Below are 17,374 nucleotides of genomic sequence, written 5' to 3'. Positions count from 1 at the left end.
ACTTGAAACTTCTTCTCAGCACCTGTTCCCTTTTTGTCAGCGGGTAAAATAACAAATGAAATGCCTAATTTATACCCATCCTCTTTAAATCTATGGAATTGTAAACCTGCATAAAATTGGATTCGGCTCAATATGACATGACATTGATTCATCCTCAGTTATTAGCATATAGGCATTCAACAATTACCATACTAGTTATCGCCACAGGAGTGGCCCATTAATTCGTTTGTTCAGCGTTTTGTGAAGAGACTAATCAATCAGTCAGTCAAGTAACGCGTAAAGGCATAATCGATCAATCAATCAATCAGCCTTCATTTGCATATGTCTGTAGTTCCTCAATCTTCGCTTCTGGCCAAATCCCACTGTTGCCAAGTCAATTAGGCTTTCTCGCTGGCTGTTTCCTAGGACCAGAACTTCTGCGCTGAAAAATGTTAAGTTCTGTCAGATGTCCTTCATCCATCACTTTCACCTTATGGCTAGATCCCCTTCTTCGGCTCAACATCTGCGCCCGCGTCTTCTCTCACCCCGTTGCTCTGCTCTTTAGTTTCTGGACATTAGCCTATTTATCAAATGATAACTTGTAAATCATAATGCATTTTGGCAAGCAGGGGCAGAACCATATAGCCTAATCTAGTTTTCGATCAGACTACCAATGTATATCATGTAGGCCTACCGCAATAAATATGACTATATTCAGTGTTTGCAATTATTTAGTAGCCTTCATCCAAGCATACACTGCATAGTTGTCTATCAGCCTCAAGGTGGGCTACTCGAAAAACACTGCGCTCTGCCCGCGTCTCTCTCCGGCTAGAACAAATTCCATTTTACCCGGCTTCTCCGGACGGCACCGAGAAGTGAAGTCTCTGCAGTCACGTGGGTCGGGCGAACAAGCGATTTCACGATTCAGTGTGTGTGCTTGTGAGTGTCTCTCTCTCTCTCTCTCTCTCTCTCTCTCTCTCTGTGATTACAGGGGGGTGTCCCTCCGCATTTTTGCAGCTTGCCATGCTTTTAGACACAGTGAGCGCTGGAGAAGGCGAGAGCGAGAGACGGAACGCCGGGCTCAGTAGCTGTCTTTGAATACAACCACGGGTTTCCCAACCTTTCTTCCCTTATTTCCCCCTCACTTTCCGTTTAAAGCAGCTATTTCCCTTGTTATAAATATAGTTTTTAGTTTTTCTTTAGTGTTTCCTTCATTTTGAGGCTTCTGAATGACAGTTGTGATTTGTATCGTTTTTGGTCATTGTTTGTGGTGACCCATTGGATTGTCGAACAGCCGAGGAAGCTTGGATGAGCTGCTTCGCTAAAAGCCAGAAATGGAGTTGCTGTTGATCTGCCTTTCTCTCTGGATATTGCAATGCAATTCTGCCGGAGCGGACTCCATCATTCACATTGGTAAGGACCCTGGACAGCTATGCGCGGGTTTTAGTGAGACGTGCTGCAGAAACATCTAGAACCATCACTGTGTAGCAGAGACAAATGCATGCGATGCACGTAACTGTAACGCGTGAAGGGCAGCCTCAGGGATGTTTTGCGGAATAAATAATCTATTTTGACTGCGTCAGATGTAAACTGAAAGTTTGGATGCAGTCAATGTTAACTTAAGGTATAGTCTCCTGAACATAACCCTATTTCAATCTTGGTGTAGGAAATGTAAACATTCGCCGACGTCATTTTTTTGGGCTATCAGAGAAAGTCTAGCTAACAAGTGAATGGAGTGGATCGATTTCTTAAATGTCAATCATTTAGCAAAGACATGGCATTTATTTTCACCAGTAGCAGTGCCTTTTCCCCCATCAGCTGCTGAGGAATCAATGTCACTTGAGCGGTTCACGGTTTGTTATGCACTCCCCCTCCTAAATCAGACCACAAGCCTTAACTTTTAATGGAACGTGATCGCCATATCAATAGCATTACAGATGGGTTGTCAATAGGTTTTCATTGTGAAAGATGCAATACTGTCATTACATTGGATTGTGTAGCCTAAACCTCGAGGGAGCTTTTCTGCCAACATATGCTTGATGTTTGATCTGCCAGTTTTCCAGCACCTAAAAAGCACGAGTTGTCATTGTATTTTGGAGACAGAATAAACTCATGATGATACAGAATGTTAAAGAAAGATTGCGGGATTTACATTAATGCCCGATCTCCACAAAATACATGCATAAACGCGAAAGTGAAGTATAGCCTTTACTACCACTAGTCAAATGATTTGAAAAACCTGGTTTGAAATGGAATTGATATGCCCGACCTCGACGATAAATCCCACACCTTCCATAGCCCCCCTCTCCTTCTCTCTCTCTCGCTCGCTCGCTCAAACACACACACGCGTGCACATATATGGTCGTCTATTTCTTTACAAGAGTAATGGATATGCATATTCTCAACAATGATCATAATGCTGTTGCGTAGTTTCACCACCTTTCAAGAACAAGACGAAACACGAGTTTATTAAACATTTTTATAATATTAGGCTACTGCTGCATACCCTAAATGTGTCCTTTATTTTGTACTTATCATACGGCATATAGGCCTATATATAATGTATTACTCCACATTGCACTGCTTACCAAATAAGAGCAGCAAGTGCTCTCTCTCCTCTGGGTCATTCTCCAGGGAAATTGCGGTGTGGTTTTAATATTAATAGACCCTAATAACCCTGATAACTCGGATGACCCAGATAATACAATTAATCATCCCACTTTTTATTGTATTATGCAACACTTGGTTTCTGGGAATATCTGTGGTTGAGCTCAAGTGGGGATGTCTGTATATGTGGCTATTGGGTTATCTCGCTTTGATTAATGTGTGAGTGTGTGGGTCTGTGTCCGTGCAAGTGCAATTGTCCCTGTCTGTCTCTTTCTCTCTCTCGCTCTCTCATAGATAGTGCTAGGGAGCTTAACCGAAGCTACACTCACGCAGTAAATGGCTTAAATGTGCCTTCATTGTCAGAATACACCATGCCACTAAGTATATCATCACTTTATTTTGTAGGTTTCCCATAATATTTCACTCAGTGACACTAGTGTGTATGTAACCCGCTGTACTACAGCGTAGCCTCCAGAGCTGTCCTCAATAGACATCAGCCAGAGTTGCAACTGACACGCAACTAAAGTGGTCAACCACAGGTACATTTTTCCTCTTGAGATTATGTCCTCCATAGAGATCTCTATGTTTTCCTACACAACACGCTTCTGCTCTCAGTTCAATAGGATGTGAATTGAATCCCTTTACTGTCGCTTTCCAAGTCGTGAAATGTATTGTGAGTCGCACAAAATAGCGAGGCGCTTTTGCTTTCAGTAGGGCCGTCAAATGTTTAGGCTGCTGCAGACACTATGAAGGTTCTAGTCTATTTTTAAACTCTAAATTGTTAAATTAGTGAGAAATACGTTGCCTTCAGAAAGTATTCACACGCCTTGACTTTTTCCACATTTTGTTGTGTTACAGCCTACATTCAAAAATGAGATGTGTCACTGGCCTACACAATACTCCACAATGTCAAAGTGGAATTATATTTTTAGAAATTTAGAAAAACGCTGAAATGTCTTGAGTCAAGAAGTATTCAACCCCTTTGTTTTGGAAAGCCTAAATAAGTTCAGGAGTACACATTTGCTTAATAAGTCACATAATAAGTTGCATGGACTCACTCTGTGTGCAATAATAGTGTTTAACATGATTTTTTTTAGGACTACCTCATCTCTGTACCCCACACATACAATTATATGTAAGGTCCCTCAGTCGAGCAGTGAATATCAAATACAGATTCAACCACAAAGACCAGGCAGGTTTACCAATGCCTCACAGAGGAGGGCAACTACATGTATTGTAAATAGGTTAAAAAAAAAGCAGCATTGAGCATGGGGAAGTTATTAATTACACTTTGGATGGTGTATCAATACACCCAGTCACTACAAAGATACAGGCTTCTTTCCTAACTTAGTTGCTGGAGAGGAAGGAAAATGCTCAGGGATGGATCAACAACATCGTAGTTACTCCACAAAACTAACTAAATGAGTGAACATAAAGAAGCCTTTACAGAATAAAATGCATTCCAAAACATGCATTCTGATTGCAATAAGGCACTAAAATAAAACAGCAAAAATCGTGGCAAAAAAATGTACTTAATGTCCTAAATACAATGCGCTATGTTTGGGGCAAATCCAACACAACACATCACTGAGTACCACTCTTCATATTTTCAAGCATGGTGGTGGCTGCATCATGTTATGGGTATGCTTGTCATCGGCAGGGACTATGGATTTTTTTTTTAGGATAATAAACAGGAAAATCACAGGCAAAATCTTATAGAAAAACCTGGTTCAGTCTGTTTTTCAACAGACACTGGGAGACAAATCCACCTTTCAGTAGGACAATAACCTAAAACACAAGGCCAAATATACACTGGAGTTGCTTACCAAGAAGACATTGAATGTTCCTGAGTAGTCTAGTTACAGTTTTGACTTATTTCTGCTTGAAAATATATGACAAAACCTGGAAATAGCTGTCTAGCAATGATCAACAACCAACTTGACAGAGCTTGAAGAAATGTAAAATTAATACATATTCTACAATCCAGGTGTGCAAAGCTCTTAGAGACTTACCCAGACTCACAGCTGTAATCACTGCCAAAGGTGATTCTAACATGGATTGACTCAGGGGTGTGAATACTTATGTAAATAAGATATTTCTGCATTTCATCTTCAATAGCAACCAACATTTGTCACTGCTGATATCCAATGCCACCTCGCAGGGCCAGATTGCCGCAGGGAACGTGCCTCAGAGCAGGAGGGGGGTTAGACCCCCAGTTATCATATTATGGAAAAATGTGTAGAATTGCACGAAATTGTTGCATTACACGTATCGTGTTGGCGACCCACTTGAATCAAAATGCAACACTTCAAAATGTAGCTAGCTGTCTTCTACAAATTGTCCTCTAACCATTGATGTACACATTATTCCCAGATTCCGTGTGTTCTTTGAGGTGTGTTAGTTTTAACAGGACGTGCACCTTATCTCCCCGCTCTCGGTTAATTCATTTCAACGTGATAATCGATAGGAGTGATTGACAAAACAGTGTTTCGTCTCTCTTTCTGTTTTGGTGAACCCTGTATCAAAATACAACATTCTAAAACGTAGCTGACTGTGTTCTGCAGGTTGTCCTCTAACCAGTGATGTAAAAACAGTGCATATGCCCCTTGTACAAATACAAGCAATATGATTACAATTGTTGCACATGCATGTGTACTGTAGATAGTACATTTTATGTTTAGGTTTTCAATACATCGTGAACTGTTTCTGCATATTGGTTATTAATTTGGACACTTTAAAACTGTGTTTTGACGTTGGGCTATTTATCAACATGTTTACAGGAAGCAGTGACAGGATAATGTTCAACTGCAGTTTTAGGAATATAAATTAAACTTTCAACATTCATTTCCAATGGTATTGTACTTACTCAAGTAAAAACTGCTGAATGAGTCCAAAAACGTGCTGTGATTGATTGATTTTGATTATATAGCAGAAATCACCAAAACGGGTTTGCCCTGCCTACTCACAGGTCCATATGTGAAATAAATCCCATTGACAGTTTCCACATCTGTAGGCTACAATGCTTGTGACTCTGCCGCACTCCACTGTTCTATGGTTTATCTTTGCTGCTAATAAATAGGCAAAAGACCCAACCAAAGATCCATGTCTGGAAAGTGATTTGTTTTGCACGCGTTTATGAACATGTGTAATCCCACCTGTGCTAGAGTGGCTATCAGGAACTTTCGACAATGTTAGCCACTCTGCCTACAGTAAATATGTAGCCTTAATATTTATTTATGCATCCAAATAGCGCATATACCATAAAGGGCAATCGATAAGGTAGTTCAGTGTAAACTGTATCATCATTTAAAAATGGATAGATACTATGCTGGATCAATTAAACCTGTTGGTGAATGAAAAAACCATGGGCAGAGTTCACAGTTTATTATCCCAACAAATAAGTGAGCCTATATTGATTTATTTTGCTCCAACAGGTGCCATATTTGAGGAAAACGCTGGAAGGGATGACGAAATTTTCCAACTTGCCATTTCTGACCTAAGTCTCAACGACGACATTCTACAAAGTGAAAAAATCACCCACTCTGTAAAATCTATCGAGGCTAACAACCCATTTCAAGCAGTGCAGGAAGGTAAGTGACCCGGCAGAATATTTTTTTGTATCGATTGCTTTGCTGTTATATCTAATTGCTTAGGACCGGAGGGTTGGGGACACCATTTCAGCTTTGTGATTTCTGATGGCATGAGGGTGTTTACATTCTTATCGTGGTTAATGACTTGCAGGCTGTTGAAAAATTCTTTCCATTTTCTTGTTTCCATAGTTTGTTGTATCTATTGCAGTTTAAATTCTTAGCTAGATGTAAGTATTGAGTCAAAGTTCCGACTGGTGATTATTAACTTAAATCTCTTTTCTCAGATGCAGATAATCAGCTTTAGAATGTGGATAGATTCAATCTCACTTTTTCATGTTGTAGATTCACATCTACAGCTTCACAGTGCTAAAAGTGCTTGTCTCTTGTAGCTTGCATAGTCAGTCAGACAGTGCCGTTCAAATCACTGAGGTATAATACCAACTGGAGACTGCATCCAAAGTTTCCGACCGTTGTTTTCAAGGTAATCTACTCATGTTCACCGTCTATATCCAGGTTGCGTCCAGTTTATACCGACCAACATCACATGCGCGCTAGCACTCAGTGCGCACAGGGAGCAGCGCGAGCAGCGAGGATGTCATCACGTCATCCACAAACATGGCAGACATTGGATGAATATAAAACGTTAATATCTTCGGCTGTGAGTGATGGGGGAAAAAACTCGGCCTCAGCAACAATTATTTGAATAATTCAACATCCCAAAAAATGTATACAAAGGTGATGACTAAAGTGTCTTTTTAGGAATTTTCTAATCTGACTTTTCTATGTGGCCTTCAACGGGAATTGTCTTTCTGGGCCGGGTGTCAGTTAAACTGCAGTATCGATTCGAAACTGCACGAGCAGTTAAAACTGTTCTTCTACTGTAGACCGGAACCCTGGCCCCTTGGTTTAAATATGATGTCACCCAACAGCTGACATCATCACAATACATCATACAGGTAACTGCCAAAATAAAGGAAATACCAACATAAATTGTCTTAATAGGGTGCTGGGCCACCACGAGCCAGAACAGCTTCAATGCACCATATCTAGAACTCTGTTGGAGGGATGCAAATCCATTTTTCCATGAGTAATTCCATCATTTGGCATTTTGTTGAAAAATGCTGTCTCAGGCACTGCTCCAGAATCTCCCAGAAGTGTTCAATTGGGTTGAGATCTGGTGACTGAGACACACACACACCTAATCCCAACCCTAAACTGTAACCCAAACCCAAACAATGACGGGCCTGGTAAGAGTCCTCCTGTGGGGATGGGGGCTGGGATAAACATAAACACACACACACACACACACCCTTTAAACCATCTATGCTCCATGGATACCCCTCTTTCAAACTCACTGAGATCACTTCTTCTAGCCATGGTAGCAAAAATAATGGGGAACTGGGCATTTTTATACATGACCCTAAGCATGAGGGGATGTTAATTGCTTAATTAACTCAACAACCATACCCGTGTGGAATCACCGGCTTTCAATATACACTGAACAAAAATATAAACGCAACATGTAAAGTGTTAGTTCCATGTTTCATGAGCAAAAAAAATACAATAAAAGGCCACTTTAAAATGTGCAGTTTTGTTACACAAAACGGAGAAGTATTTCTATCTGTAATAACGCCCTTTAGTATGGAAAAACAAATTCTGATTGGATGGGCCTGGCTCCACAGTGGGTGGGCCTGGCTGCCAAGTGGGTGGGCCTATGCCCTCTTAGGCCCACCCATGGCTGTGCCACTGCCCAGTCATGTGAACTCCATAGATTAGGAGTTCACATGACTGGGCAGTGATTTCCTTATATGAACTGTAACTAAGTAAAATCTTAGAAATTGTTGCATGTTGCATTTATATTTTTGTTCGGTATACTTCGTAAGCCTCATTTACGGAAGTGTTTCCTTTATTTTGGCAGTTAGCTGTATATAACCCGAGGAGAACACAATAGTATTAAAACCATTGTCAAAGGCTTAGAGAAGTTGCCAAAGAGATTATCGACCTTGTCAGACATGTGTGAACAATTAAAAAACTTTTACATGCCTCCCCTCCCCAACAGAATGGTAACTTAAACGAGGAGTAATTGGCTTATGTTGAAGCTTTTGTTAGAGCTGTTGGGATTGTTGATTCAATTGAATTGGACTGAATGTTCAGCTAGGCAAACTAAATGTTAGTGGATGATTAATGAACTGGATACTAATATGTTTGCCAAGGCCATGATGGTGGTATTGAATGATGTTTCCATGCACTGTGAAAGAGAATGGAACCCTCATCAAATGAACCTAATAGCTAGGGATCTGCTACAGCCATTTAGACCACTGCATCCTTTTACAATGACCTTGAATAGAATAGTTACCCTGCTACAAAAGCACTCAAACAGTAATACCCATTGATTCTTGAAGAATATAACTGATACATGCCTCATGAGCTTAGTTCAACTGTAGTGTCTCATCAGATCCCAAAATATAACCTTGTGTTACTCCAGCGATTGTAAACCATGTAAATATTAACAAACACTCTGTATATAGTATAGCCTTAAAACATGGTTAAAACTATCATTTTGATATCATGGATGGTCAGTCCTAGTATCCATAGCTCTGTCTATGAATTTGAGAGTGGTTACATCTCTCCAAGCCCATTCCTCAGCTTTTTACTAAAACCGAGGCGGGTTCACGCCTTTGTTATTGTTTAAACTGCAGATTCTAGCTTTAAGTTAATACTGAAGTGATTTTTGCACGATTTTTGCACGATCTCGTCCTAATTCAGAGTCGTTGCCTGTCATCAAAACATGTATAAACAAGCCATTTTCTGTTAATAAAGGGCATCTACCGTTACAGCAGGCGATAACCTTCCAGCTCTGAAAGTATAAGAGAAGACAACAGACGTTTATTTCTGTCTGCATACCAAACAAATCAGTGCAGAAGACTTAAAATATGACAACAACACAAAGGTTTACTGGGTATCAAGCCTGATTGATGGTGAGCCCAAATACCTTTCATAGGGAACCTACTGGTTGTTCTACAGTGGACATTCCTGCTGCTTAGTCTATGATGATTTCCTTTGGTTATTATTATAGCTTACCAAGTCACTATTTCCACATTAGCAGTGCTATTTATTTATTGTTGATTGGGGGTGTTTTGGAACTCGGGGCTTACCGGTCGATGAGGCGCCAGGATCGATGAGCCTTCCCGGGACTGGGGCGTGTGTGAGATGAGTGGATGGTTGAGTGGCAGTAGGGTCGTGTTGACCTTTGCTTTGCTGTTTTGTTCACATTCACCCTGTGACTGCCACTAAGGACCCTGCCAGTGTACCGCCAGGGAGGAGGAGACAGGCAGGGCTGGGCAGAAGTGTGAAGAGAACAAGGATCAGAATAAGAATGAGCGGGAGTGAAGGAGGAGTGCGGGAAGAGGAGTGCTTAGGAAAGGAAAAGGGTAGGCGTGAGGAAAAGAAGAAAAGTGAAGGAGAAGATCAGTAGGAGGGTAAGAGGAAAAACAGCTGTTGCATTAGAATACCTGTCTCTGTGATCTAGAGGGACTAAGGTGACGAGAGCTTCCATATTAGCATGAAGTTGATCACTGGATGATGAGGTTTGGGTTAGGTGACATCCTTCACGTCAAGACTGATATGATAGATTCAGGTCAATTCTAAAAAGGGGTTAAAACCTGTGCATGACTCAAATTGACAAACAATCAGATCAATGACAAGTTAGTTAGTTATTTCGGAGTATCAAATAACTGCCGTTAACTATTCACTGCGGCAGATGAGGGTCTATTTTAGTCACCGAGTTGAGATGCAGTAATTTGTTGAGTGCTTTGTACCAATACCCCCCAACACCCACTACTGCAACTCCATTTACATCAACTCCTCCCAAGGGAAAAGTCAAGGAGAATTGAATTGCTCCAAGCACATAGACTTAGAAAACCCTCCTTCAATAACTGTAAGGTTCACTTTCACCTTCCTCTACTACACGTGCCAAAGGATCAAATGATAGCTCCTTTTAGAGTGTTGGTGTGGCCAATGCAATATCCCCACTAGATTCCCCACTTATGACAACTCCTTATTCACAACGCTCTAAACATGATGGAAAGCTGGCCTTTGACCATTATTGTCCCGGCCTGTGGTTTAATAACCGTAGGTAAATCTCCATAATGGATTTGTTTGTGTTTTTATGTCTATTTCCTGGGTGTAGTGAGGAGAATGATCACGTCATCTTTTCCAGGCCTGTTAATTACCCAATGGTTATTTTGAATCCGTCATAAGCTCTTTGATAGGCCTGCAGACACGGAACTGCTTCAATCAGCTAAGTGAGGTCACAGCCGTGGTGTTCATTTCACCCTTTCATTTAATCCATGTCTAACACTATTCCTGTAATTATACTGGATGTTTCTGGGACTGGCTTGGTCAGGCTCCTTATTGTGCATTGATGGTGAATTGTATAGTATGGATGGTTTACGATAACATTGTGTACTAATACACAGAGCTGCACTGCTGAGGGGCTGGGTAGATTTGCATGACAAACAGCATTGTTATTAGACAGTAGTTAGCCTGTAGTAAGATTCGATTCGATTTAGATTAGATTTTGGCTGAGGTCTCTGATTATCTTCTTGGCCTTCCTGCTACACCTGTATTGTAGGTGTCTTGGAGGGCAGGCTGTGTGCACCCAATGGTGCGTTCGGCTGAGCGTACCAGCCTCTGTAGAGCCTTGCGATCAGTTCCCATGCCAGGCTGTGATGCAGCCTGACATTATGCTCTCGATAGTGCTCCTGTAGAACAGTGAGGGCCCTCTGGGACAGGCTGCATTTCTTCAGCCTCCTGAGATTGAAGAGTCCCTGTCGTGCCTTCTTCACCACAGTGTCCGTGTGGTTTGACAATTTCAGCTCCTCGGAGATGTGTACGCCAAGAAACTTGACATTTTTGACCGTCTCCACGGCGGCCTTGTTGATGAGGATGGGGGCGTGCCAAGCCTGGTTCCTCCTGAAGTCCACAATCAGTTCCTTTGTGTTGCTGACGTTGAGGGAGAGGGTGTTTACCTGGCACCACACCGTCGGAGTGCCTACCTCCTCTCTTTTAGCCGTCTCATCGTTGTTGGTAATCAGGCCTACTACTGTTGTGTAGTCAGCGAACTTGATGATGGAGTTGGAACTGTGTGAGGCCACGCAGTCGTGGGTATACAGGGAGTACAGGAGGGGACTGAGGACGCACACTTGTGGGGCCCACGTGTTGAGGATCAGTGTGGAAGAGTTTATGTTGCCTACCTTCACCACCTGGGGGCGGTCCTTCAGGAAGTCCAGGACCCAGTTGCATAGGGAGGAGTTCAGTCCCAGGGTCTTGAGCTTTGTGATGCGCTTAGAGTGCACTATGGTATTGAATACCGAGCTGTAGTCGATGAACAGCATCCTCACATATGCATTCCTTTTGTCCAGGTGGGTGAGGTTAGTGTGCAGTGCCATGGTGATTACGTCATCTGTGGATCTGCTGGTGGTAGGAGAATTGGAGAGGGCTGAGTGTGTCGAGGAGGGAGGAGGTGACGTGGTCTTTGACTAACCTCTTGAAGCACTTCATGATGACGGAAGTGAGTGCTATGGGTCAGTAGTCATTCAGTTCAGTTACTTTCCCTTTCTTGGGCACAGGGATGATAGTGGACATGAAAATGTCTGAAAACACATCAGCTAGCAGTATACTATGCATGATGCTGCTGCCGTCCAGTTCATGCTGCCGTGTGTGTACATGTGTATGTGTGGCTGTGTTGGTACTTTACGCATGCTGAGTTGGCCGTGTGTGTGTTTGTCTGTGCATATGTGTTAAATAGCGTTTTATTTACTGTTACTATCCTAGGTGTGTGTGTGTGTGTGTGTGTGTGTGTGTGTGTGTGTGTGTGTGTGTGTGTGTGTGTGTGTGTATGTGCATTACTCCTGTACCTTTTACTCACAACCTATTCTACTATGCATAAATACTGCCTTGCCTTTGCATGTTGCATGTGCATTTTCATGCTGTAGTGACTATGTAGTCTACAGCAGAATAAATCACAGATAGACCTCTGGCAAAGAGAAGGGCCTATCAGACCTGCAGCCCATTGAGACCTGAAAGACACATAGAATATGCATTTGACTATCCCCTTTGGAATTGGGAGAGTCAGCACTGCCTGGCGCTGTAGGTCCTGTCAGAGAATAAAGAGACAAAGTGAGCTGAGAGAGAGAGATAGTGTGAGTTATGGTCCGGCCCACTGCTCCTAAATGTAGTCACTGTTCTGTCCCTCTTCTCTCCCCGTCCTGGAAAGTGTTCCACTGAAGCGTTCAGTACAAGGGTTTGTCCGCTCTGTGCCTAAATCCAGGCTGCTGCTGTCATTCCTTGGGTGCACCGGGATATGTTGTGTCATTCAGGTCATTGACTCTGCACGTCTCTGAGTTTCTGTGACACCTCTGAATGCGTTGAGAGTGTAGTGTAAGTCATCTCTTGGTATCAGCCCTTAGAGGAATTGCTAGCACATTGAATGAGATTTGCCTTTGGAATTGTATGTGTTGGTACCACTGTTGTATTTGAAGGTATACACTAATCTGTATTCAAAGGAGTCACCGGCTTCTCTCTAAATGTCACTGCGAGCTGGGATTTCACTAATCTTTTAATTTGGGTATCAGAAAACAGGCTTTTGAAGCATGGTATCACTTTTTGAAAAAGTAAAGCAATGTTATTTGTTTTTTTCCTGCCCTATTCCCTTAGCGATTGCAAGGCCGGTAATTGCCAGGTTTTCAGGAAATTAAATGGTGAACTTTGGATTCACATGTAAACAGAGTGACTGTAATGTAAACCGAGTGACTGTAAGGCACTAATTAGGGTGTTTCAGGTGCATCATCACTCTCTTTTCTCTTTTCTCCCTCATTTCCTCTTGTCCTCCAGCTGATGTGTCTTTTGAAGGTGATTTCTGATCTTTGGGGGGTGATCTTTGTGGGTCACACTGCTACAGGTTGAGTTTTATTTTGGAAGGCAAACATAGGCTCTCATGATATGAGGTCTGGTATAAACTACTGAATTGGACCAATTACTGTATGTAATTACTGTATGTAAGATTGCCAATCCCTTTTTTATTGTACAATGTTTGTTGCCATATTATCTATCCACAGGTACTCGCCTGTCTGTCTGTAGAAATGATCAATTTCAATGATTAACTGAACTAACAACAACATATCCATCTTATGCAGGTTATTTTCCTGCATTTCTCTCCCATGTGACAGTAAGAACAGTGCAGGTCGATATGACAAATGTTTTCACTTTTCTGTGACCCCAAATACTCCTCTCCATTACCTGTAATAGTGATGGAGGTGGTAAAGAGGAAATCAAGACTGATTGGCTCCTGGGAGATGACCTGTCCAATCAGATGGATGCTGGTGATCGTCTAGGTCACAAGTCTATGGCATCATTTCTCTTTTTCTATGGTTTGTTGTGCTTTAACATTATTGAGCTGCTTAAAAAGTGCTTGAGAAATAGTGATGGAGGGAGGGATGGAGTGGGGTAGGGAGGGATGGAGAGGAGGAGTGAGGGTGGAATGGAGAGGAGGGAGGGATAGAGAGGAGGAGGGAGGGATAGAGAGGAGGAGGGGAGGAGGGAGGGATAGAGAGAAAGGGAGGGATAGAGAGGAGGAGGGGAGGAGGGAAGGATAGAGTGGAGGAGGAGAGGAGGGATGGAGTGGAGGAGGAGAGGGAAAGAGAGGAGGAGGGAGGGATAGAGAGGAGGAGGGGAGGAGGGAGGGATAGAGAGAAAGGGAGGGATAGAGAGGAGGAGGGGAGGAGGGAAGGATAGAGTGGAGGAGGAGAGGGAAAGAGAGGAGGAGGGAGGGATGGAGCGGAGGAGGGAGGGAGGGATGAGAGGAGGAGGGAGGGAAAGGAGAGGAGGAGGGAGGGATGGATGGATGGAGAGGAGGAGGGAGGGATGGAGAGGAGAAGGGAGGGATGGAGCGGAGAAGGGAGGGATGGAGAGGAGGAGGGAGGGATAGAGAGGAGGAGGGAGGGATGGAGTGGATGAGGGGAGGGATGGAGAGGAGGAGGGAGGGATGGAGGGAGGGATGGTGTAGAAGAGGGATGGCGAGGAGGAGGGGAGGAATAGAGAGGAGGAGGGAGGGATGGAGTGGATGAGGGGAGGGATGGAGAGGAGGAGGGAGGGAGGAGGGAGGAATGGAGAGGAGGAGTGAGGGATGGAGAGGAGGAGGGAGGGATGGAGAGGAGAAGGGAGGGATGGAGGAAGGGATGGTGTAGAAGAGGGATGGCGAGGAGGAGGGGAGGAATAGACAGGAGGAGGGAGGGATGAGAGGAGGTGGGAGGGATGGAGAGGAGGAGGGAGGGAGAGGAGGAGGGAGGAATAGACGGGAGGGAGGGATAGAGAGGAGGAGGGAGGGAGAGGTGGAGTGGAGGAGGAGAGGGATGGAGAGGAGGGGGGAGGGAGGAATAGACAGGAGGAGAGAGGGAGAGATGGAGTGGATGAGGGGAGGGATAGAGAGGAGGAGGGAGGGATGGAGCAGAGGAGGGAGGGATGAGAGGAGGAGGGAGGGAGAGGAGGAGTGAGGGATGGAGAGGAGGAGGGAGGGATGGAGAGGAGAAGGGAGGGATGGAGAGGAGAAGGGAGGGATGGAGAGGAGGAGGGAGGGATGGAGGGATGGTGTAGAAGAGGGATGGAGAGGAGGAGGGGAGGAATAGACAGGAGGAGGGAGGGATGGAGTGGATGAGGGGAGGGATGGAGAGGAGGAGGGAGGGATGAGAGGAGGAGGGAGGGATGAGAGGAGGAGGGAGGGATGGACAGGAGGAGGGAGGGATGGAGAGGAGGAGGGGAGGAATAGACGGGAGGGCGGGATGGAGTGGAGGAGGGAGGGATGGAGTGGAGGGAGTAGAGGAATGGAAAGGAGGAGGGGAGGGATGGAGAGGAGGGAGGGATGGAGTGGAGGAGGGAGGGATGGGGAGGAGGAGGAAGGGATGGGGAGGAGGAGGGAGGGATGGGAGGAAGATGGTGGGACTAGGCGTTAGGGAGGGTTGTGGTGGGGATGTTCAGGACGGAGGCTTTTTTTTGGGACCCCCCTCCCTCATGCTGAAGTGCTTGGAGGGCAGCATGTATAATTTACTACCCACCACCTGCACTGTTGGCTGCGGAGGACTCCATTCCAGGACGGAAGACAAGGAGCGGAAAATAAGCCTCAGAGTAAATCCTATTAGTGTATAAACAGGAGGCAACGAGAGGAACATTGGCCGCTTGGCCGCTTCCCACTACTCATTCCTTTCATAGAGATAGAGAAAAAGAGATGGAGGAAGGGTGAGCGAGAGGAAGAAGAAGGGAGAGAGTGTTGGAGAGAGAGAAGAACGGAGAGAAAGAAAGAAGAGAGAGAGAGTTGGAGAGAGAGAAGAAGGGAGAGAGTTGGAGAGAGAGAAGAAGGGAGAGTTGGAGAGAGAGAAAAGATGAAGAAGAATGGAGAGAAGAAGGGAGAGATGGTTAGAGAGAGCGAGAAATGGAGAGCTACAGACTGTTAAATCTTAGGTAATAAAAAAGATTACGTTGGTTCAGCTCACTGCCACATTGACTACAAGGCAGGTTTGTGAGCCTTTGTATGTGGTATCGCCGAGAAACACTGCTCAACTCAGCATCAGTGAGTGGGCCCATCTGCTACTGGGTCACGCTGCTCTCTCCATGCCACAAGTCCTCACACTCATGCCCAGGCATCATGGATTTATCTGGTAGTGAAGCTATGTAAACCCCCAGAAAGAAACGTAAAACCCTAAACCCTGTTTTTTTGAGTGGAGGTCAAGTGCAGATGAAATCTTGACAAAATGCATGGACATTGGACATTGGACACTGGACATAATATTATAGCACATTCCATTCAGACATGCATCACATCTTTTGACTTTTATTCTATGAATAGTTTTTCAGACAACATCGCTTTGAGAGCTATCATGGCTGAAGTCACAGCAAGCTACAAGATACCAGTGGTGTAAAGTACTGAAGTAAAACTACTTTGAAGTACTACTTAAGTCGTTTTTGGAGGTATCAGTACTTTACTATTTATCTTTTTTGACAACCTTTACTTTTACTCCACTACATTCCTAAAGAAAAGAATGTACTTTTGACTCCATACATTTTCCCTGACACCCACAAGTACTTGTTACATTCTGAATGCTTAGCAGGACAGGAAAATGGTCCAATTCACACACTTATCAAGTGAATACCCCTGGTCATCTACTGCCTCTGATCTGGCGGTCTCACTAAACACAAATGCTTCGTATGTAAATTATTCTGAGTGCTGAGAGCCCCTGGATCTCCGATAAATAAAAAACAAGAAAATTGGCTCTCTGATTTGCCTGAACATAAGGAACGTGAAGTAATATATTTACTTTTGATAATTAAGTATATTTTAGCAATTACATTTACTTTTGATACTTAAGTATATGTCGCAGTGGACATATGGCTGATAACACAAATGTCTATCAACCCAAAGGTTGAGTGTTCTAATCTCGTCATGGAAAACTTTGGCATTTTAGCTAATTACCAACTTTGCAATACCGTACTTACTACTTTTTAGCTACTTTGCAATTACTTAGCATGCTAGCTAACCCTTCCCTTAACCGTTTAACATAACTCCTAACACTAACCTTAACCCTAACTAGCCTAGCTAACATTAGCCACCTAGCTAACATTAGCAACAACAAATTGGATTTCGTAAGATATCATACATATTTTACGAATTGATATCCATAACAGATCAAACAAATTGCAAATACTTAACATGCCATAAGAATTGTAATACTTAACATGCCATAAGAATTGTAATTCGTAACATATCATGAGAAATGGATTATGGACATCCACAAATTAATACACACGTATCGTACTAAATTAAGTATTTTGCGGATTTACGTACAGAATACGAAATACTATGAGATCAGGTTGCAACCAGCCCAGCCAGCAGCATGCAGTCAAAATCAAAGCAAACTCTTGCTAACTTGGTTACCTACTTAATTAAATGAGTCTGTTTTTAACAAATCAACTGTTTAAGATTATTATATTTTCAACAAGCAAGATAAATAAACGTGCAATCACTCTTGAGTGAATGAACAAAATCATTTTGGAGTGAACGCTTCAATACATTTAAATAGTCTTTCGAAGTCAAAGTTTTTGGAGGACACCATACGCTCCTTCTACAGTCTTCTTGGCATTTTAATCCA

General features: G+C 43.4%; 1 protein-coding gene across 1 annotated transcript in view; it reads left to right on the top strand.

The window, feature by feature from the left end:
• The first annotated feature begins 993 nt into the window (after positions 1 to 993).
• The window catches only part of LOC115193698 (glutamate receptor ionotropic, delta-1-like), a 342,511-nt gene continuing 326,130 nt past the window's right edge, over positions 994 to 17,374 (top strand). Inside the window, exons 1-2 of the mRNA XM_029752620.1 lie at positions 994 to 1,392; positions 6,021 to 6,176. Of these exons, the coding sequence (XP_029608480.1) occupies positions 1,314 to 1,392; positions 6,021 to 6,176 (235 nt within the window). The 5' untranslated portion in view covers positions 994 to 1,313. The remainder of the gene's footprint in view (positions 1,393 to 6,020; positions 6,177 to 17,374) is intronic.

Source organism: Salmo trutta, chromosome 5 (assembly GCF_901001165.1).
Source record: "Salmo trutta chromosome 5, fSalTru1.1, whole genome shotgun sequence".
NCBI lineage: Eukaryota > Metazoa > Chordata > Actinopteri > Salmoniformes > Salmonidae > Salmo > Salmo trutta.
Note: the sequence above shows the minus strand (reverse complement) of the source record. Positions and strands in the feature narration are given on the sequence as shown.